This window comes from Scomber japonicus, chromosome 11, assembly GCF_027409825.1.
Source record: "Scomber japonicus isolate fScoJap1 chromosome 11, fScoJap1.pri, whole genome shotgun sequence".
Classification (NCBI taxonomy): Eukaryota; Metazoa; Chordata; class Actinopteri; order Scombriformes; family Scombridae; genus Scomber; species Scomber japonicus.
Genome location: NC_070588.1, coordinates 27978585 through 28001284, shown reverse-complemented (window position 1 = coordinate 28001284; position 22700 = coordinate 27978585). Strand labels below are relative to the sequence as shown.

General features: G+C 39.3%; 1 protein-coding gene across 1 annotated transcript in view; it reads left to right on the top strand.

Moving 5' to 3' along the window:
- The first annotated feature begins 492 nt into the window (after positions 1-492).
- Positions 493-22700, top strand: part of neb (nebulin) — a 64999-nt gene continuing 42791 nt past the window's right edge. Inside the window, 52 exon segments of the mRNA XM_053328302.1 lie at positions 493-567; positions 3437-3478; positions 4342-4452; positions 4692-4799; positions 4984-5088; positions 5193-5297; positions 5393-5497; positions 6247-6351; positions 7101-7205; positions 7302-7409; positions 7908-8024; positions 8490-8591; positions 8688-8795; positions 8901-9005; positions 9105-9203; positions 9825-9929; positions 10041-10148; positions 10631-10744; positions 10861-11058; positions 11178-11285; positions 11522-11620; positions 11730-11834; positions 12108-12215; positions 12373-12684; positions 12795-13001; positions 13114-13218; positions 13313-13420; positions 13525-13836; positions 13967-14173; positions 14283-14387; positions 14546-14653; positions 14739-15050; positions 15199-15405; positions 15520-15624; positions 15818-15925; positions 16017-16328; positions 16477-16683; positions 16799-16903; positions 17097-17204; positions 17296-17607; positions 17785-17991; positions 18070-18174; positions 18379-18486; positions 18588-18899; positions 19004-19207; positions 19371-19475; positions 20619-20726; positions 20821-21132; positions 21227-21430; positions 21594-21698; positions 22180-22287; positions 22382-22693. Of these exon segments, the coding sequence (XP_053184277.1) occupies positions 493-567; positions 3437-3478; positions 4342-4452; positions 4692-4799; positions 4984-5088; positions 5193-5297; positions 5393-5497; positions 6247-6351; positions 7101-7205; positions 7302-7409; positions 7908-8024; positions 8490-8591; positions 8688-8795; positions 8901-9005; positions 9105-9203; positions 9825-9929; positions 10041-10148; positions 10631-10744; positions 10861-11058; positions 11178-11285; positions 11522-11620; positions 11730-11834; positions 12108-12215; positions 12373-12684; positions 12795-13001; positions 13114-13218; positions 13313-13420; positions 13525-13836; positions 13967-14173; positions 14283-14387; positions 14546-14653; positions 14739-15050; positions 15199-15405; positions 15520-15624; positions 15818-15925; positions 16017-16328; positions 16477-16683; positions 16799-16903; positions 17097-17204; positions 17296-17607; positions 17785-17991; positions 18070-18174; positions 18379-18486; positions 18588-18899; positions 19004-19207; positions 19371-19475; positions 20619-20726; positions 20821-21132; positions 21227-21430; positions 21594-21698; positions 22180-22287; positions 22382-22693 (7875 nt within the window).

Here is a 22700-nt window from a genome sequence, read left to right as displayed (position 1 = left end):
TGTTTCACACATTTTTTTATCACTTTGTTTAGGATTGAAGCAAATCACAAAGTTGGATCATTTTGAGACCCTAGTGGATGGCAAGTGAGACTTCCTAACTGTCAGGAAATACTTCAGGAATCTTTCCTCTGGTATGGCATGCACTTTGGTATATGTTTTTTTGTGTGTGTTTTTGTTTTGTTATTCTAGCATTTGCTTGCTGTTTAGTATTCTCCTTGCTGGAAAAGGTAATTGAGTTCAACAGGGGATGGCTGGAAGCATCCTAAAATATCTCCGGTGCAGTTGTCCATAGTTCTCTTGATTAGGTTCCTGCATGCGCTCTGTAAAATTGTGATTTGCACTTACTGATAGAATATTTAAGTGAGCTCATGTTACGCTGTTACATAGTACACTTCGTCATTAGATATGCTTTACAGCTTGTTCACTCAGTTTCCTTCCATGCCTTACCATGTCATGTGTTGTTTTGTGTAGAACTTCTAAAACCGTCCCAAAATGACGGAAATCGTGGAGGAGATTGTGGAGGAATTTGAGGAGGAGTTTGAGGAGGAATATGAGGAGGAGGAGATTGTGGAAGAGGTAAGTAGACATCCTGTCAATGGGTGGTGCATATTAATCACAACATGCACTACTTTGCTTCATTCGTCTATGTTGCCTCCGTCCTAAATGTGATTAAAAGCTGAAATATCACTTCAGATCTGATTCAGTAGGTTGAGGTTATCTACTAGATGTGCAGGTCCTGTGGCGAACCCTATGAATAGTTGAGTTTGTGACGATAACCCATCCAGTCAGCAGTTCATGGAACCAGTCGGCCATGTCTGCTGGTGGATCCTGTTTCAGAGGGACAACGTCTGATGGGTTTAAAACCCTGGATTGCCCTCAAAGGCTAACTGTAAATCAAAACTATTTCAAACTGAAGATGGAATATTTTACTGGACTGCACAGATACCTTTACCTGGGGTCTTGCACTATGACAAACAGAAACACAACATTTTAGATGGAGTCTTATCTTCTCGATAGTAAGTAATTAGAAGTAATTCATTGCCACAGATTTCTACAGATAATGCCATCAGTTATCTCCAACACATTTAACCCACTGAACAACACAGTTTCCACTTTTGCTTTTAATTACTGTCCCTTCTATGTAGCACAGATTATTATGGATTATGTACAATTTGAAGTTACCATTTTATCTTTTGTCTCAAATGACCTGTTGCAATCTTTCATCACATACCTCCAACCTCCAAGATTTCAGGATATTTAATGCTGCTTTTTGAATCCATGTTGTGTATGAAACACTGTGTTGCTGAAGGTCTCCATGTCAGTGTCCAATGGAAGAGTGAAAGCAGAAGGCTAACAGTTTAACCCAATATTTCCTGGTGAAATAGGGTTAAAGTTAGCCTTGTATTTCGTCACAATTAATATTGCTGATATCTTATAAGGGAGTCTGAATGATTGTTTTCGGCTACGCCTGTTAACTAAACGCATCCGCAGATCATCTGGTATCATTTGACTCCTGTATAACATATCTGCTGCTTTAACAGGTTTACCATCTTTACTATAAAAGATGTAAACCGTTGGGAGGCGAGACTGGTGGATACTCCTAAAATCAATACACTCTGATTTCACTAGACCTTTCATCTACACTGTGGAGAATAATTGCATTGTTTTGAGTAAATTGTAAGATGGCTTCATATTTAATCTACAGAATGGGAAGAAACATAATGCTGTTCAGGTTAGGTCAGGTTAATAAGCATAGGTAAAAAATAGCTTCACAAGAATTTAAACTTACCCAACTGAGTGCTTATTTATGTTTTATTTTTTCATTTCTTCAGTTGGCAGTTATAAGTGATTATCAGTATTTTCTTCATAATAACTTCAAAAATCCTTAGGCCATTAAGGGGGTGGAGTGTAGAGTTCTCCGTCTGGCATCCAGACAAATTTAGAAGTGGACATCTACGGCTGCATTGGCAGAGAGATGGAGAGAGAAGTAAAGGGAGTGTAAGCGAAAGAGAGGGGGAAGTGAGACGAGCCACAGCGCTGTAAATCACACTCTTGAAAGCTTGGAGAGTGTTAATGGCGTCACAGTGCTAGAAATTTGCATGGGAGAGGTGGATCAGTGGGAAAACTACCTGATGGGGTTGTAGAGAGAGGTTGCTTTTGCTTTGTTTAAGTGATAGGTCAAGTTAGGTGGTTTATGAACACCTATGGTTCTCTTCTGTCTGATAGATTCAGATATCGAAGCCTCTTACAAATGTTGATAAAAATGATTGAAATGTTCTTTCTCTCAGCTCTGGTTACTTCTAGATTTCAGGTAGATTTGAAGTGTTATTGGTTACCTTCCAAAGGCACTTAGCTTGTGTAATTTAGGCAGGCTGTAATTTAGCCGTGCTATTCATGGAACTGTATGCTATATGCGGAAATGCTGAAGTACAGTACTGTAGTCTGAGTGACTTAACTAGAAAATATAGTTTTAATTTGTACCCCCCCAAAAATCATATTTTCTCGCTACTACTAGTGGTATCTAGCCATGCAGGCACTTCCAGGTATTAGCCTATATTTTGGGTTATCTACTTCTGAGGTTTCTGCTTTAACTCCAATAAACTGGAGGTGGTGCTTCCCAAAAGCAGCATAACTATTACTCTACCACAGAAACAACTGTCAACTGTGTCTATATGGGACTATTTCTTCATAAGAAAGTAGTTAATAAGAAAACAGCTTACAGTGTGTTTTGTTGTGTCTAGAAATCATAGTTGCTGCTGTTGAAGTTCTTTAATGCTATGAGCACCACAAATAAAATTTAATTCAACTCAGTTATCTAAAAATGGGTTAGGGTTAGGGTTAGGGTTAGGGTTAAATAGAACAAACACATTTTTTTAAAAAAGGTCATTTTGGCGAACTAACCCTTTAAACCCACGAGAACAGTATGTGAATAGTGAATAGACGCAGGGACTATAAAGCTGTCCAAACAGTTTGTGTACTGCTTTGTGTCATGGCGACTGATGACAGGGGCAATGCCCTCTGAAACAACAAATGGGAATAGAATTATAGTCATGTGAGTGCCTGGTGTTTATAGATATGATCAGAATGAAATAGTTAAACCACCCAGGCTCACATAACACTGGGGATATTAATGCTTCTCTTCCCTCTGTGGAATAAAGGCTTAATTAGACTGTAGACACAATTACAGGATATTCCCCTCTGAGGATTTTACTCGTCTTCAAATTCTACTATTAGAGTGAAGAAGGATGAAGAAGGACATTTAAGGACATATGATACAGTGCAGTGTCAATGGCAGTGATTGTAGTGCACCAGAGCTTTGGAAAAAACACCCTCAATCTTATAAAAAAAAAAAAAATACTCTGCTGTTTCTCCCATAACTTGTTCTGGCAGTTTTGAAACCCCAGAGTGTGTCCTATATCTGTAATATGTTTAGCAGATTACTACGACGACTTTCACTGAGCACCACACTCAGGCTCAGGCTCAGGCTCAGCCTCAGAGTCAGGCTCAGACTCAGGTCCTTCAGGTAAAGCACCTTCTCCCAAGGGACAATAGTTCAAACAGTGAAGGGTATTCCTCACTTGTCATGACCATGGTGCAACCCCCTTATCGTGTGCATGCCTGTATACATAATCTACTGTCTGGTTAATTCATTAAAGGCAGAATGTCTTTGGTTATAATCACAGATTTTCATGTTAAAACTTTGAAACTTCTACAAAAAAATCAGTTAAAACTCTGCATGAATATCCAGCTCTTTCCCACCAAATCACAGTCAGAATTTATAGCTGGTCCTGCATTTTAATGTGACTCCCAAAACAAAAGATACTATAAACTTTGTGTAAGTGTTGTCGAGACTTGCATTGCATGCTCAGTGTAACTGTATAATCAGCTGTTCCCCCGTGCTTGCTTTGGTTTTGTCTGTCCTTATATTATCCTTCTTCCAGCATAATATTAATGTATAATAAGGTCATCACAACCATTTGACTTTAGTGCAAAATCAGTCTGTGTTTTATTCCTATTAATTCAAGCCTTGACTTGAATCACTTCAGTTATTAAAGGTAAGTAATTAGAGTAGTGGGTGGGCAGTATTTACTGTATTCTGCAAACTCAAATGAATATCAGTTAGATAAAATGTTTTCACTACATCTTAATAACATCAGACTGTTCTTATGCATTTATTATAGTTACAGTATACCTTTTAAAATAGTCAAAATATCAGTGTTTCTGATGCCTATTTGTATTTGGATGTGATTTTAGTTTCTGGCCAATTCATGTCCTGTAATCAAGGAACCTAGACCTAACCTTTTTATTGATTTGATAATTAACTGTATCTCTCTCCCTCAGCAGTCTGGCTTGCCTACCAGGAAAGTCAGGAAGAGAGTCAAGGTGGATACTTCCCAGTTCATGACTCCATACCTGGCTCACAGCCAGAAGATGCTGGATCAGTTCAGCAACGTAAGCAACAAGTTAGAATGTTGGGTCCAGATCAGTAATAATAATGATAATAATTCCAGTCCCTAACTTTTCTGCTTTTGAAGGACAATGGAAGTATTTATTAAAGAATCCTGTCATTTGAATCTTTTTTTTAAATGTATGTTATTTTACTTGTCCTTCAAACATAATATTTTCAGGCATTGTCCAGTATTTCATATCATGACTATTAAACTCTATTCAACCATCTTTCTTCTTGACAGAATAAGTATCGGCAGGCCTATGACAAGTCCAGAGGTCGGCCTACTGCCTTCTGCTCTGACACTCCTGAAATGATCCGCATTAGGAAGGCACAGGAGCAGCTTAGTGAGGTACTACTAATATTTCCTCTCTAAATCATGCAGCATGAATGTAAAGGACAGGGCTATATCTTGAATGACATGAGAGATTGCTGAAAAATGTCTGATGAAGACCATAAAGAAAATGTAGTTCTTTAAACTTGATTTGATCTCACTGTATTCAAGAATAATGAGAAACAACACATATTGTCTTCAGGTTAAATACCGCATGGAAGGAAATAAGGTTCGCACGACCAGTCTGTATGATGGTGAGGCCAAAGAGATCGCCCACGTCAAGCATGTCAATGAACTGCTGAGCAAGGTGAGATACATGAGCTTATAACAGTATACAATGGTCTGATAAAAACAAACAAACAAACAGACATTTGAATGTTGAGGACAAATGTCGTTACTCTTCTCTTCTAGGTTCTGTACAGACAGAAGTGGGATGAGACTAAGGACAGGTACCTGTTGCCTCCTGATGCTCCTGAGCTGGTCTTGGCTGTGAAGAATGCTGCTAACATCAGCAAGGTACGCACAATGTGGCATTCAAGCACTGTGTTTTATGTCCAAAAAAGGAGAAAATTAGAGTAACATCTCATCATTACTTTCTTCCTTTTTTTCAGAAACTCTACACAGAGTCCTGGGATGAGGAGAAGACCCTGTTCTACCCCTATAGTGACAGTCCTGAGCTGCGCAGAGTGGCCAAGGCTCAGGAGGTCCTCAGTGATGTAAGTAACTAACTAACAACACAATATGAGCCATATCCAAACATATAGCATGAGAATTTGCTACTGTAGATTGTATTAGGCCATATAGAGTAATGATGCTGTAGTGTTGGGATGAGTTTCAGAATGTGTTGGTATGAATTTGATGGATTTGTCAGATATTGAGTTCACTTGATTAGCTGAACACAGACACGATTTATTTCTTTATTTATAGTAGGAAATATTTTGATATATTGTTATATTGTATTTTATTCCTATCACCACTAAGTGATTTTACTGTCCTTGGGGATTGTTTCTTATAGCCTTCTGATAGGAAACAATGCAAAATATCAAACACATGGATAATTCTATATGCATTTTTTGAGCTGAAAAAAGCCATTGCTGTGAGGAAGTAATGTGCTTGCTCTTCTATTTTTTAATATACCTTTGAACTTGATGCCCATTTCCATTCAGCATCAATCACACCAATAATTTAGTCTTCCTCCATGTTGTTTTGCTGCTTCTTTTTTTTGCTTGCAGGGCCCATTTATGTCAATTATATTATATGGAGTCATTTCCACTCACACTGCAGGCAAATAAAAAGCTCATTTGACCTCTTGCTTCCTTTTGAACACAATAGCCTTTAACGTTTGCTGCTGATGTAAGGAAAATGTAGATAAGATCCGTGCAAGGCTGTGAACTAAGGTCAGCTATTGATGTCGAAGAATGAACCACCTCTGTAAAATTTCAACCTCTGCTGTGTTTCCTCACAGATCAACTACAAGAAGGGTCACGATGAGCGCAAGGCCAAGTACACCTCCCTGGCTGACCCTCCTGAAGTGGAGCTGGCCAGGAGGGTGGCCCATCAGCGCAGTGATGTAAGCAGAAAAATGAACACTTTGCAAAACAAATATAGCACACGGAGGTAGGTAGAGTTAGAGCAAGGGATGAATTCACCCCTTTTCTTCTTAATATTTGTAATGTGTAGTTCATTGCACCATAGACAGTATGCAATGTATGTAGCTGATATTTCTGTGGCTAGAGAGGTGTGGTTCCTCCATGGCATACTTGGAAATGGGGTTTAATTACAAATAATTGTCATACATGGTCTGAGTGTTTGGGGGTGGTTAAGAATAGGTGAGAATAATATAATTTATGACCAGCTCCCCTCATCCCAAAACTACCATGATCTGCTGACATTTGATTATGAAGAGAAAAGCTTAGAGCAAATTTAGTCAGTGTTCTTCCATTAAGGAACAACCACAATGCCAAACAAGTGCAGGTGAGGAATAAACCTCACTTCTACTCAAGAAAACGTTATTTTACAGGATAAAACCTGCACTTCACAAGTGTACCCACATGGAAACAGTGTCCTCAGTGACCAATCATTACTAAGCCATTGCTAGGAATAACTTGCCACCTGCTCTCTGGTATTGCTGGCTGCACTAAGAGAGGGAGCTAAAAGGGAAAGGCCAACAATAGGCTTAAAATGACAGGGATTCTCAGTTAGTTTCATCAGATGAAAGATGAATGTATCGGATAAGTCAGCATCATCCATCTATCCTTTACATAAAAGATTTTTCTAATTTGAAATACATTGTCTAATGGTGTTATGTATTCCCCCCAGCTTAAGTACAAGGAAGACTACAATAAAAACGTTAAGGGTCAATGGTGCGAGACGCCCTACTTCGACGTGGCAACTGCCAGGGTGGCGATGGACAACCTTAGCAATGTAAGAGCTCACTGCTAGATAAGGGACAAACTTTTCAGGTGGTATTATGGTGGCCATTTTTCTCTGTATCTAACTGTTGATCCCTTTTCTTTACAGAGAAAGTACACGCAAAAATTTGAGGATGAAAAAGACCAAATTTATTTCATGCAAACAGACACACCGGTTTACGACACAAACAAGAAGGCTCGTATTGCTGTTAGTGAGGTAAGCGCGCATGCACGCGCACACACACACACACACACACACACACACACACACACAAAGGTATCAGAGTATTTTTATATGTTTTATCTCATGTGGAAGACACGACAGAGAGTTGACCTGTGTCTCAGAGCGGAGTGTGAGTCAACACTGACGCAGGGACACACTGTGTTGTGCCCACACATGCACTGCATGACTTAGAGATCTACATTTGGTTCATTGTCATTGCACAAATTCACTGTGTAGTTTCACAAGTCTGCAGCAATATATCAAAGTGTGTGAAGAGGCTTTTCAGACACTGTGCAGCTCATAGCCACCTACGCATTCACACACAAAGCAAACAAGCGTCACTTTAAGAAACGACGAGGATACAGGTGTCGTTCCATTACAACTCAATGTACCAATGTTTTATGAGTCAGTGTATTTATCTTGTGAATACACCTCATCAACACACTTTCTCTCCTTTTTACTTACACTGTTTTTTAATGTTTCTGTCTTCAGGTCCAATACAAGAAAGACTATGAGAAGACGAAAGCACAGTCCGACTACAATACGCTCCCCGCCACAGAGAATCCTCTCCTCAGGCAGCTCAGATACGCCGGCACCATCCTCAGTGATGTAGGTGTCTGGAGAAGCTTATGTAGAAAGGAATTCTTGATCACGGCTTGTTGCATTGAAAATATACATCTTGTAGACAGAGTCGTTGCTTGCGTGAATTTGACAACGACTCTCGATAGACTGTTAAACGAATGAAATGTAAAGTGACTGCTTGAGTGATTGTAACGTACAGTGTGTGACAAGAAGCTCTTACAAGTGGATTATCATATTAGTGGTGTCATATTAACACCTTCTTATATACACTGAGTTAGTTGAAGCAAAGGATTTCATTAAATTAAGTTACTAGTCTAACTGACATGCTGTTTGCAACAGTGAGTGAGGTTTTTACACCCACTTCAATGAGTAGATGAGTACATGATTTAGCTTTAGCTGTCTGTGTATTTTTCAGTACTTACTTCTTTAACTCACTGACAGTGATTTATATATGATTTTTCTGTTCACCACTTGTTTTTTTAATCTTTACAGAAAGTATATAAGGCCAACTATGAAAAATCCAGAGGTTCCAGCATCAATTATTGTGACACGCCCAAGTTTCAGATGGACTCAGTACTTAAAAGCTTCACAGACGTAAGAATATTTTCATCAAAGGATCTATTTTGTCATAAATATCTCATTTTATTATGTTATTTTTTTTTAAATATACATTTTGATTTTTGTCCTTAGGCACATTATAAAGATAAGTATGAAAATGAGGTGAAGGGCCACTACATTGGAAGCTATGAAGACCTTTACATGCTTCACTGCCAGAAAATTGAAGAAATGAAGAGTGATGTAAGATATTTCTTTTCCATGTTTCTGCATTCAATTATTGATATACAAGTTTATTATTTGCTTTATTATATCATTGCTTCACAATTTGTCTCTTTTATCTCGCAGCAAGCATATAAAGCGGACTATGAAGACATTAAAACAAGATGCTTCTTCCCTCAAACAGTAACGCCTGAATATGAAGCGTCTAAGAAGGTTCAACAGTGCAGCGATGTGAGTGGTTTTGGTTACTAGAATACAATAAATTCATAGTAGTCTACTTGTACTGTACTTATGAACTTCTCACACTTTTTTATATGTTATGGTTTGCAGCAAGTTTACCGGCATCATCCAGACACAGTGAAATTTACACAAGTGGTGGATTCGCCAGTTATGGTTCAAGCAGCCATTAATGCCAAACAGCTAAGTGACGTAAGTATCATTTATGGACCACCTCCTCCTAATACTAATACAAATTGTATTAGAACTGAAATAGGCACAGTAGATCTTACAAACTCCCATTGGATCAGAACTGCAAAGTGATGCAATATTGTCTATAAATACCACTATATAATGCATTTGTTTTCATCCTATGTTGTGAAAATAACTGTCTTTTAATATAGTTCATTTACTAAGTTATAGCCAGCTAATTCTTTAGATCATTACTTCTTAGATACGCAGATTACCTTAAAATGTGCCCAATCACCCACATAGCCCAGCTGTCTTTCTGTGGGCACCATGGAAACTGGAGAGCCATCTCTCTGTAGTATAAATAGCAACAAGCATACAGTTGGCCCAGAATAAACCCTGTGATCAGAGAGAGAGGGGCAGGGGGAGGCAGGAAAAGGGACAGTTAAAATCCCCCTGATAAAATCCAGTTAATACACTGCTGCCCTCCTGTGGCAGAAAATCAAATAACACTTCACTTGAATGTCTGCTTTGTTTGGAAATTACTTTTTATTAGCAGTATGATATGAATCAATCACCATAACTGATGGGAAAGAAATGTTTTTTAATGAACGCATTATTGTATCATTTGTCTTTTTCTTGCAGTTGAACTACAAGGCAAAGTATGAGGATACCAAGTTCAAGTGTAATCTGCCCCCAGACTATCCCTTCTTCGTCCAGTCCAGAGTTAACGCTTTTAACCTCAGTGACGTAAGTAATTCAGAATTAATTTGTTGATGCACTTTCATTTCTAAGAGGAGCTGCTGTCTGCTTTAATTTGGTAGACTGTACATTTTTTAACATCCTGAATTATCCTTACAGAGCTGTTATAAGTATGACTGGGAGAAATCCAAAGCAAAGAAGTTTGAGGTCAGAGGTGATGCCATCCCAATCCTTGCTGCCCGTGCTCACACAAACATTGCCAGTGATGTAAGTATGCTGCAACATCAGCTTTTAAGAATATCAGTATTTCTTGTTTGCAGTCAGTTTGGCTTTTTAACCCTCACATACTGTTTAGGGTCAAATTTGACCAAATATAGTCACTTAATACTGAAATTCGAAGACTTGTCCTTGAAACATTTAAGTGCAGCTGATTCATATTGTTTTGAGAGTTTTTAACCCATATTTATTCAAAAATTCAAAAAAGTAAACTTGTGTTCTTCATATTTAATATAGTTCATGTTTTTTCTCCATAAACAAGAAGTGTAAAAACGGAATAATAAACTCAGCTCTCTGAAAGCTTCATTAAGGATTAATCTTGCTTAGTGTCTGTGACTGATGACGTATTCATGAATGATTTGTTGTGCAGACATTTGGTAGAGACTAATTATGAGGGAATACTGTGAAGAGTCTGAATATGAACAAGGGTTTAATTAATCCATCAATTCATCACCTTGTGCTCCTCTTCGTAGGTTAAATATAAGAAGGAGTACGAGAAGAACAAGGGGCAGATGGTCGGGGCCCTCAGCATTCACGACGACCCCAAGATCTTGCACTCTGTTCACGTTGCCAAAATCCAGAGTGATGTAAGTCATTATTAGCTTGCCTGAGGACTAAATGACTATCATTTCCCTCAACATGACTATAGTAGAGCTAAGATAAGAAGGCAATCTTGAATAATCTCTCACTGATATCTCCACAGCGCGAATATAAAAAGGACTATGAAAAGCTTAAGACAAAGTACCATGCACCACTGGATATGATGTCAGTCACCTTGGCTAAGAAATCCCAGGGTATTGCCAGCATGGCCGGGTACAGGAGCATCAGGAGCAACTACCTCTTGCCTTACGACAGTGTGTTGTTGGAACTGGCCAAGCAAGCCAACATCATCCAGAGTGATGTAAGTCTTAACAATGTTTTATTGCTGACAGGCTGGTTTTTTGGTTTAATCATGAAATAAAAAAATGACTTGTATGATTATTAGGGGCGCCATGTGATCTTTTTTTGTTTTCATCACAGAATGAGTACAAGTCCGACTACAACAACTCTGTCAAGGGTAGCCCATGGGTCAACTTTGGTTCTCTGGACGTGGAAAAAGCCAAGCATGCTGGTCAAATCCTCAACGAGGTATGTGCACCCCTTCAGTCTTTTTTAATAATAATAATAATAATAACTTTATTTTATATAGCGCCTTTCATAAAAACCAAGGTCGCTTCACAAGAACAAGAACACAGACAAAAACACACATTTAGCCGGCAAAAGCCTTTAATACACTTTCCTCCTCTAAATGTCTCACATGGACATATGTCATTGATAGCAGGATGTGTCCCATAAGTTGATTATTTATTTGTGTTTCCCTACAGAAAAAATACAGACAGCACCCAGACACGATCCCTTTCACGTCTATTGATGACCACCCTGTCATGATGCAGGCCAGAGTTAACCAGCTTCAGAGGAGTGATGTAAGTCTATGGTCACTGAAATCTTTGCACCGTTGAGAACATTGTTTTTATCTTTACGTCCCACTCACTAATGTGACCTCTGACCCTTATCCACCTTATCTCCTTATAGAAATTCTACAAGAGAGGTCTAGAGGAGATTCATCAGAAGTACTCTCTTCCTCCTGATGTCCCCGAGCTCCTCCAGGCTAAGTGCAATGCTTACAACATCAGCAATGTAATGCACAGAAATACGAAGATTTCTAATTACATTTTATAGACCAAATATTTTTTCTCATAGAACACTTTCAAGATAGTAATGTTGGTACAATTACTAGTCTTTTAAAATGAAAAGGTGTGTATGTGTAGATACTGTATACTGTATTTGTAAGTATGCATGCAAGTACAATGTACATGCAAAAGTGTGCTTGTAAAGGAGTAGTAAATGTGTGCCAAACTTATTCGGAGGTCACATTTTTTTGTTGTTTATGTCTTGAATCTGTGATTTCAGAAAAACTACAAGCTTGCCTGGCAGGACTTGATTGCTAAAGGTTATGACCTGAAGCCTGATTCTATCTCTGTTGTTGCTGCTAAAGCCGCCAGACATCATGCCAGTGATGTAAGTTTTTGAACGACTGAGCAAGCTTCTCAATGAGTGGCACACAGTCACAATTTTAACATGCCCTGTACCAGATGTTCTGTACTTTTGAATCATATAATTGTTAAAATTCTTTAAATGCAACATAATTAGAGATGCTTTACCATTTAACATCTAGGTCCAATATAAGAAGGCTTATGAGAAGGACAAGGGCCACCATGTTGGCTTCCGCAGCCTCCAGGATGATCCTCTGCTGGTTCACTACATGGAGGTGGCCAAACTGCAGAGCGACAAGAACTACAAGAAGGATTACCACAAGGCCAAGCTGAAGTATCACTCTCCGGTGGACATGATGAGCCTTGCTCATGCCAAACACGCCTCTAAAGTGCAGACCTTCGCTGGCTACAAGCAGCACCATCATAATTACGTTCTTCTGCCTGAGGCCATGAGCCTGCAGCTTGCTCGTGACATGAACCACAACTCTAGCGATGTAGGTTTAAATGTTTCCTTTTAGAGACTTCATAATTAACACAAATATGAGATGGTGTTTGGTCGAATAATACTTTGCATTTCTGTTTTGGTGCCTTCTTTATTTTTCAGTACAATTATAAAATGGATTATGAGAACTCTGTGAAGGGAACCGGCTGGATTCCCATTGGCTCTTTGGGGGTTGAGAATGCTAAGACAGCAGCAGCAGCATTGGATGAGAAAAAGTACAGGCAGCACCCTGACACCATCAAGTTTACTAGTGTCACTGACTCCATGAACATGGAGCTAGCCAAGGCCAATGCCAAGATCATGAATATGGTGAGCAGGAGGAATAACTTCTTAATTTTCACCTATATAAGTCTCATGATTTTACTCTAGGAATTCTTTTTGGAAATAGACATGAACCCATCTCATTATTGTATTCACACAGCAAGCGTATAAGGCCAGTGGAGAGAAATTCATGCATACTTACCATCTCCCACCTGATGCCCCTGAACTGCTGCAAGCCAGATACAACGCTGTCAACATCAGCCAGGTATATCTCCCAGTCTCTGTACAAATATAAAACAGATATAGAAATGAAACTGTCTACATATTTGTAACATAACACTAATGATCTTTTTATGCAGAATTATTACACCTATGCCCACCGTCAAGATCTGCTCAAAGGACATCAATTGAAGGAAGATTCTATTCCCATTGTTGCTGCAAAGTCTAGTACCAATATCGCCAGTGATGTAAGTGGAAAATAACATACTGTATGAATCAATACAACACATCAGCTGCAACTGTGTAACAGTAAAGTGTCTGTGAATTCATAAGTAATTGTTTGCTGTTACAGTACAAGTACAAGCTGGCTTATGAGAAGGACAAGGGCCACCATGTTGGCTTCCGCAGCCTCCAGGATGATCCTCTGCTGGTTCACTACATGGATGTGGCCAAAATGCAGAGCGAGAAGAACTACAAGAAGGATTACCATAAGGCCAAGCTGAAGTATCACACTCCTGTGGACATGATGAGCCTTGCTCATGCCAAACACGCCTCTGCAGTGCAGACCTTCGCTGGCTACAGGAAGATCCCTCACAACTACATGCTCCTGCCTGACAACATGCATCTGCAACTGTGTCGCAGCATGATGGATATTCAGAGTGACGTATGTGTTGTCACTTTTCACTTGTATGTTACTTCGATGTAATGCTAGATGATTGGTGCATATATAAGTGCACTGTAAACTTTATAATATATTATATGATGAGACCTTATTTTTCTCTCTATACTCACAGAATGTTTACAAATCAGACTACAACATCAGCCATAAAGGCACAGGATGGGTTCCCATTGGTTCGTTGGATGTTGAGAAGGCCAGGGTTGCAGGCGCCGCGCTGAACGAGAAGGGCTACCGCCAGCATCCTAGTACTCTTAAGTTCACAAGCAAGACTGACGACATGAACATGGTTCTTGCTATGGCCAACTCAAAGCAAATGAACATTGTAAGATGCAACGCCCTTGTCCCCTCTCCTAAAATCTGTTGAAATGTTTTTGCATTTCTGATTTTTTAAAAACCTCACCCCTCTTACTCTTCTTTTTTCTTCTCTCTAGTCTGCATACAAAGCTTCTGGTGAGAAGTTCATGCACACCTACAACCTGCCATCTGATTGCCCTGAGTTCCTCCAGGCTAAATTTAATGCCCAGTCCCTCAGTGAGGTTAGAGAACCAAACATTTCTTGGAAATCAAAGTTAGACTTTGCTTTACCAGCCAGATATGTTCTCATACAAGGAATTTGACTTGCCTAAAATGCTGAGTGTAAGTAGCATCATCTTTGTACAAAATATTGTCTGAAACATTGCTGTATTATCTACAGAGTCACTACAAGCAGAAGTGGCTGGAGGATATTGCCAAGGGATACGACCTCAGGCTAGATGCCATTCCTATCCAACTTGCCAAGCAAGGCAGACATATTGCCAGCGATGTATGTAAATCATAAATCCCGACTCATTTTTTTCTATTTACACAAAACAGTCGTTATCATCTAAATTTCTCCTTTTCTCTTTTAGGTCCAATATAAGAAGGCTTATGAGAAGGACAAGGGCCACCATGTTGGCTTCCGCAGCCTCCAGGATGATCCTCTGCTGGTTCACTACATGGATGTGGCCAAAATGCAGAGCGAGAAGAACTACAAGAAGGATTACCATAAGGCCAAGCTGAAGTATCACACTCCGGTGGACATGATGAGCCTTGCTCATTGCAAACATGCCTCATCTGTTCAGACTATGGCTGGGTATAGAAACATCCCTCACAAGCACTTCCTTCTGCCTGACAACATGCAACTGCAACTGTGCCGCACCATGAACACGCAAGCAAGTGATGTGAGTGGCATACATCACTGAATCTACCATTTTTATTTAATTTACGCATTTGATCAAATAATTTTAAGAAAGTTGTTGTAAAGGTTTTCTCATTGATCTGTACTTTATATCTATCAGGATAATCTGACTCTGATCTCTATTTTTTCAGTTTAATTACAAGGCTGATTGGAACAACTGTGTCAGAGGTACTGGATGGGTCCCTATTGGCTCACTTGCAGTTGAAACTGCCAAAGTTGGTAGTGATATTCAGAGTGAAAAGAGGTACCGCACTCATCCATCCAAATTCAACTTCAGCAAGCTGATGGACTCCATGGACTTGACTCTGGCTACTGCCAACAACCAGATCATGAATAAGGTGCAGCATGTTTACATGTTCTCTGTAGTACTTGGCCACAAACATGTTGTCAATAATCTTATTTATACTGTATGAATTACCATTAATTTGTTTTTCTGGTGTCTTTGTTTACAGCAAGCATACCATGCAGCTTGGGAAAAGGACAAAACGACAGTTCATGTCATGCCAGATGCTCCTGAGTTTGTTCTGGCCAAGGCTAATGCCCACACCATGAGCAATGTAAGACATTATATTACATTACAAAAGGCTGTTACAAAAAATGTACTGACTACTGTCAATAACGGGTGATATATGGTGCTGTTTATGCATGGTTGTTCTCTATATAGTGAACTTTTTGTCTCTGTTTAAGGAATGTTTTATATATTGTTTTATTGATAATATTTTATTAACATGAACATACATTTTTTTATAGAAACTCTACAAAGCCGGTCTTGTGGAGATGGCCAATAAGGGTTATGACATGAAAGCAGATGCCATTCCAATTGTGGCTGCCAAGTCCGGCACCACCATTGCCAGTGATGTAAGTTGGAAATGATTCCTGTACAGAAACAAGATTTATTTCTACTACAACAGACCATGAATTGTAAACAAGTATTTGTTTGCTGTTACAGTACAAGTACAAGCTGGCTTATGAGAAGGACAAGGGCCACCATGTTGGCTTCCGCAGCCTCCAGGATGATCCTCTGCTGGTTCACTACATGGAGGTGGCCAAACTGCAGAGCGACAAGAACTACAAGAAGGATTACCATAAGACCAAGCTGAAGTATCACTCTCCTGTGGACATGATGTACCTTGCTCATTGCAAACATGCCTCATCTGTTCAGACTATGGCTGGGTATAGAAACATCCCTCACAAGCACCTTCTTCTGCCTGACAACATGCAACTGCAACTGTGCCGAACCATGAACGCGCAAGCAAGTGATGTGAGTGGCATACATCACTGAATCTACCATTTTTATTTAATTTACGCATTTGATCAAATAATTTTAAGAAAGTTGTTGTGAAGGTTTTCTCATTGATCTGTACTTTATATCTATCAGGATAATCTGACTCTGATCTCTATTTTTTCAGTTTAATTACAAGGCTGATTGGAACAACTGTGTCAGAGGTACTGGATGGGTCCCTATTGGCTCACTTGCAGTTGAAACTGCCAAAGTTGGTAGTGATATTCAGAGTGAAAAGAGGTACCGCACTCATCCATCCAAATTCAACTTCAGCAAGCTGATGGACTCCATGGACTTGACTCTGGCTACTGCCAACAACCAGATCATGAATAAGGTGCAGCATGTTTACATGTTCTCTGTAGTACTTGGCCACAAACATGTTGTCAATAATCTTATTTATACTGTATGAATTACCATTAATTTGTTTTTTCTGGTGTCTTTGTTTACAGCAAGCATACCATGCAGCTTGGGAAAAGGACAAAACGACAGTTCATGTCATGCCAGATGCTCCTGAGTTTGTTCTGGCCAAGGCTAATGCCCACACCATGAGCAATGTAAGACATTATATTACATTACAAAAGGCTGTTACAAAAAATGTACTGACTACTGTCAATAACGGGTGATATATGGTGCTGTTTATGCATGGTTGTTCTCTGTATAGTGAACTTTTTGTCACTGTTTAAGGAATGTTTTATATATTGTTTTATTGATAATATTTTATTAACATGAACATACATTTTTTTATAGAAACTCTACAAAGCCGGTCTTGTGGAGATGGCCAATAAGGGTTATGACATGAAAGCAGATGCCATTCCAATTGTGGCTGCCAAGTCCGGCACCACCATTGCCAGTGATGTAAGTTGGAAATGATTCCTGTACAGAAACAAGATTTATTTCTACTACAACAGACCATGAATTGTAAACAAGTATTTATTTGCTGTTACAGTACAAGTACAAGCTGGCTTATGAGAAGGACAAGGGCCACCATGTTGGCTTCCGCAGCCTCCAGGATGATCCTCTGCTGGTTCACTACATGGAGGTGGCCAAACTGCAGAGCGACAAGAACTACAAGAAGGATTACCATAAGACCAAGCTGAAGTATCACTCTCCGGTGGACATGATGAGCCTTGCTCATTGCAAACATGCCTCATCTGTTCAGACTATGGCTGGATACAAGAATATTATCCCCCACTACACTGTGCTAGCTGATGCCATGAACTTGGAATTGGCTCGTTACATGCAGCAAATTGCCAGTGATGTATGACAAAAACAATTCACTTAATTACCTTAAAATGTGTTGGTGTTAAAATGTGTGTGTAAATTGTAAAGTCCACAGTAGCTTTAAACAAGTTTACAATACTGGTAATACTCTATGAAAGGTACTTTATGTACTCTGTCTAAGGTATACTGTCAATATGTTCATATTCTCCTTTAGAACCAGTACAAGAGTGACTATGAAAACACTGTCAAAGGAACAGGATGGGTGCCTATTGGATCGCTGGACGTTGAAAAAGCAAAAACGGGAGGTCAAATCTTAAGTGAGAAACGATACCGTCAACATCCTAGCAAGTACAATTTCACTAAGGACATGCATTCCATGGACCTGACACTGGCCACTGCCAACAACCACATTATGGATAAGGTACTGAAGATGACTTGTTAGAAATATCTCCTCTCTATCAGTATTGAGAGATCAAACCAACATCTATTTTGTTTGTAGCAATCCTACACCAAATCCTGGGAGAATGACAAGACTTCAATCCACATCATGCCTGATGCAATGGAGATTGTTTTGGCCAGAGGAAACAAGAAAAACTACAGTGAGGTACACTGGGAAACCTTAACTTTTATACACAATTTCCGTTCAAAGTTTTTAAGATCTGTCATAAACTGATATGATAAACCTATCTCATGGAATTAACAAGCAGGAAATGGATACATAATTTTTAATTGAAAGTAAACATGCTTTAATTGTTGTGTATTTATATTCCCTCTCTCTCTCTCTCCCTCTCTCTCTGTCTCTCTTCAGAAACTGTACAAATTGGACAATGAGCTGTCCAAGGCAAAAGGCCATAATCTTGGTGCTGATTCTATTCCTATCCAGGCTGCAAAAACCTCCACTGTTATTGCTAGTGATGTAAGTGTCTGTGTTTTAAGATTATGTTATGCCTTACTATCTATATATTGTAAATTCTTATGCTTTCCCCCTCACCAACACTCTCACAATTGCTTTTTTAGTTTAAGTACAAGACAGGATACCGTAAGCAGGTGGGTCACCACGTCGGTGCTCGCTGCTTGGAAGACGACCCTCTGCTCATGCTGGCTCTGAACTCAGCCAAGATTGCCAGTGATTTCCTGTACAAGAAGGACTTCAACAAATCCAAGACCAAGTTCCACCTGCCACTGGACATGATATCCTTTGAACTGGCCAAGAAGAACCAGATTCAGGTCAACCATGCCAACTACATCACTCGTCTGCACAACTGGACTTGCCTGCCAGACTCCAATGATGTTGTCCAGGCCAGACATGCCTATGACATACATAGTGATGTGAGTGTGAATCCTTAAATTTAAGTTTTCATGATTATGTTTTTACATGTTTGGAATTTTTTTTTTAAATTAATATATTAATAAACCCCTTTTGTTTCATCCAGGCTGTTTACAAGGCAGAACTGAAGGCGCTGCAGGGTGTTGGCTGGGTACCTATAGGTTCACTGGATGTTGAGAAGGCAAAGAAAGCTGGTGAGATCCTGAGTGAGAAAATGTACCGTCACCCCCCAAGCAACTACCCGTTCAAATCCACTACTGCAGACATGCCCATGGTGCTGGCTCAGGCCAACAATCAGATTATGAGCAAGGTATTCAATCATCAATCCTAACAGAATTATTTGATATAATAGCAAACACCTCTGTTGATTATGTAAGCTGATATGATAAGGACATTATTTTCTCATTTAATGCCATACCTACAGAGTTCATAATGTGAATAAACCCTGATGTTGTTTGTTTCTGTGATTGCAGCAAGCATACACTCAGGCCTGGGACACTGATAAAACCAAGATACACATCATGCCTGATGCTATGGAAGTTCTTCTAGCCAAAACAAACAACGTCAACTACAGCTTGGTAAGTGAAAAATTAAATAGTTATCATGGTACAGCAGTTCTCATTTATGGGTTTCTTTAACCGTGTAAAGTAATAATAAATATGTGTTCTGAGTTTGACATACCACAGAAAAGTGTGTTGTTAACCACTCTGCCAAATTTGAATGATTAAAAAAAATCACCAAATATATGAAATTAGGCTTCAAAGTTGTGTAAAACTCAGCCTTTTTCTCTGCTGCCAAACGTTGTGGGAGTGTCCACCGAGTTCACTGAAACCCCGCCCCCTACCAAGTGTCACCTGTCAATCAAAGTCACCACCTCTACCCGAAACATGGACGCTACGTCTGAGAGCTTTCTGCTGCTAACTCAGCTGCTAGCTCGGTAGCAAACTCGGCGGCTAGCTCGGTGGCTAACTCAAGTAACTGGCTAACTGTAGACTGTAGTAGTAGTAGTGTGTGCTGAATGTATTTATACCTCTACAGCAGCAGGGTCGGGTTTATGCTAATCACTGCTGCGTTACGTAACGTGGCAGTGATTTTCAGACCCGCCAACTAAATCTTGAACACAGAAATCTTGAAACACAGGTTGTGAAGCCTAGCTCCACAATTCAAATCTAAATGTTTGAAATGATTTTTACACTTTTTTTTAGAAATATTTATGACCTATTTAATGTATTTAGAAGAAAATGTCTTAATTCACTTTACACTGTCTTTAAGTGAGGACTGGGTACTGTAGTTGAAATCAATACTGCTGTGTCCATGAGGACATTTTTCTGATACTGATGTGTATTCTATATATCAAGGTATGGCCAAGTCATGCAAAATCACATACAAGATCATGAAATGTTCAACAAAATACACTGTGTTTCACTACTATACACTGCATTAGACAAACCCCTTCAAAGATGTAAAACTAAATCCTAATAACTCTTTTAAAAAAATGTTTTTAACTACAATGCGCTCGAAATCATTTATTTGAACATGAACATTTTGTAGAATGATAATACGACATTAACATACCACAATACGATTCCACTGCAAGTCAGAAAATGATGATATTGAATTATAAGCTTGCTCTACTTAAAATGGAAAATGGAAATACCAATGTGTGTGCTATATATATATATATATATATATATATATATATATATATATTTTTTTTACAGAAAAAGTACACGCAGGCATATGAAGATGACAAGAAGAAGGGCTATGATCTGCGCAATGATGCTATTTCCATCATGGCAGCCAAGGCTACCAGGGACATTGCCAGTGATGTAAGTTTCTTTTTTATTATTTCATTTTACTATTTGTACTGGTGTTTGTGTAACTGTAAAAAAGTAATGGTCTCATTTAATTTTTATTTTCCAGTACAAATACAAGACAGGATATCGTAAGCAGGTGGGCCACCACATCGGTGCTCGCTGCTTGGAAGACGACCCTCTGCTCATGCTGGCTCTAAACTCAGCCAAGATTGCCAGTGATTTCCTGTACAAGAAGGACTTCAACAAGTCCAAGACCAAGTTCCACCTGCCAGTGGACATGATGGCCTTTGAACTGGCCAAGAAGAACCAGATTCAGGTCAACCATGCCAACTACATCACTCGTCTGCACAACTGGACTTGCCTGCCAGACTCCAATGATGTTGTCCAGGCCAGACATGCCTATGACTTACAGAGTGATGTGAGTGTGAATCCTTAAATTTAAGTTTTCGTGATTATGTTTTCAAAGTTCGGTAATATATTTTACCTTAATAAACCCCTTTTGTTTCATCCAGGCTGTTTACAAGGCAGAACTGAAGGTGCTGCAGGGGATTGGCTGGGTACCTATAGGTTCACTGGATGTTGAGAAGGCAAAGAAAGCTGGTGAGATCCTGAGTGAGAAAATGTACCGTCACCCCCCAAGCAACTACCCGTTCAAATCCACTACTGCAGACATGCCCATGGTGCTGGCTCAGGCCAACAATCAGATTATGAGCAAGGTATTCAATCATCAATCCTAACAGAATTATTTGATATAATAGCAAACATCTCTGTTGATTATGTAAGCTGATATGATAAGGACATTCTTTTCTCATTAAATGTCATACCTACAGAGTTCATAATGTGAATAAACCCTGATGTTGTTTGTTTCTGTGATTGCAGCAAGCATACACTCAGGCCTGGGACACTGATAAAACCAAGATACACATCATGCCTGATGCTATGGAAGTTCTTCTAGCCAAAGCAAACAATGTCAACTACAGCTTGGTAAGTGAAAAATTAAACAGTTCTCATGGTACAGCAGTTCTCATTTATGGATTTCTGTAAGTGATGACTGGGTAATGTAGTTGAAATCAATACTGCCGTGTTCATGAGGACATTTTTCTGATACTGATGTGTATTCTATATATCAAGGTACGGCCAAGTCATGCAAAATCACATACAAGATCATGAAATGTTCAACAAAATACACTGTGTTTCACTACTATACACTGCATTAGACAAACCCCTTCAAAGGTGTTAATCTAAACTCTAATAACTCTTTTTAAAAAATGTTTTTAACTACAATGCGCTCGAAATCATTTATTTGAACATGAACATTTTGTAGAATGATAATACGACATTAACATACCACAATACGATTCCACTGCAAGTCAGAAAATGATGATATTGAATTATAAGCTTGCTCTACTTAAAATGGAAAATGGAAATACCAATGTGTGTGGTATTTTTGTTTGTTTTTTTACAGAAAAAGTACACACAGGCATATGAAGATGACAAGAAGAAGGGCTACGATCTGCGCAATGATGCTATTTCCATCATGGCAGCCAAGGCTACCAGGGACATTGCCAGTGATGTAAGTTTCTTTTTTATTATTTCATTTTACTATTTGTACTAGTCTTTGTGTAACTGTAAAAAAGTAATGGTCTCATTTAATTTTTATTTTCCAGTACAAATACAAGACAGGATACCGTAAGCAGGTGGGTCACCACATCGGTGCTCGCTGCTTGGAAGACGACCCTCTGCTCATGCTGGCTCTAAACTCAGCCAAGATTGCCAGTGATTTCCTGTACAAGAAGGACTTCAACAAGTCCAAGACCAAGTTCCACCTGCCACTGGACATGATATCCTTTGAACTGGCCAAGAAGAACCAGATTCAGGTCAACCATGCCAACTACATCACTCGTCTGCACAACTGGACTTGCCTGCCAGACTCCAATGATGTTGTCCAGGCCAGACATGCCTATGACTTACAGAGTGATGTGAGTG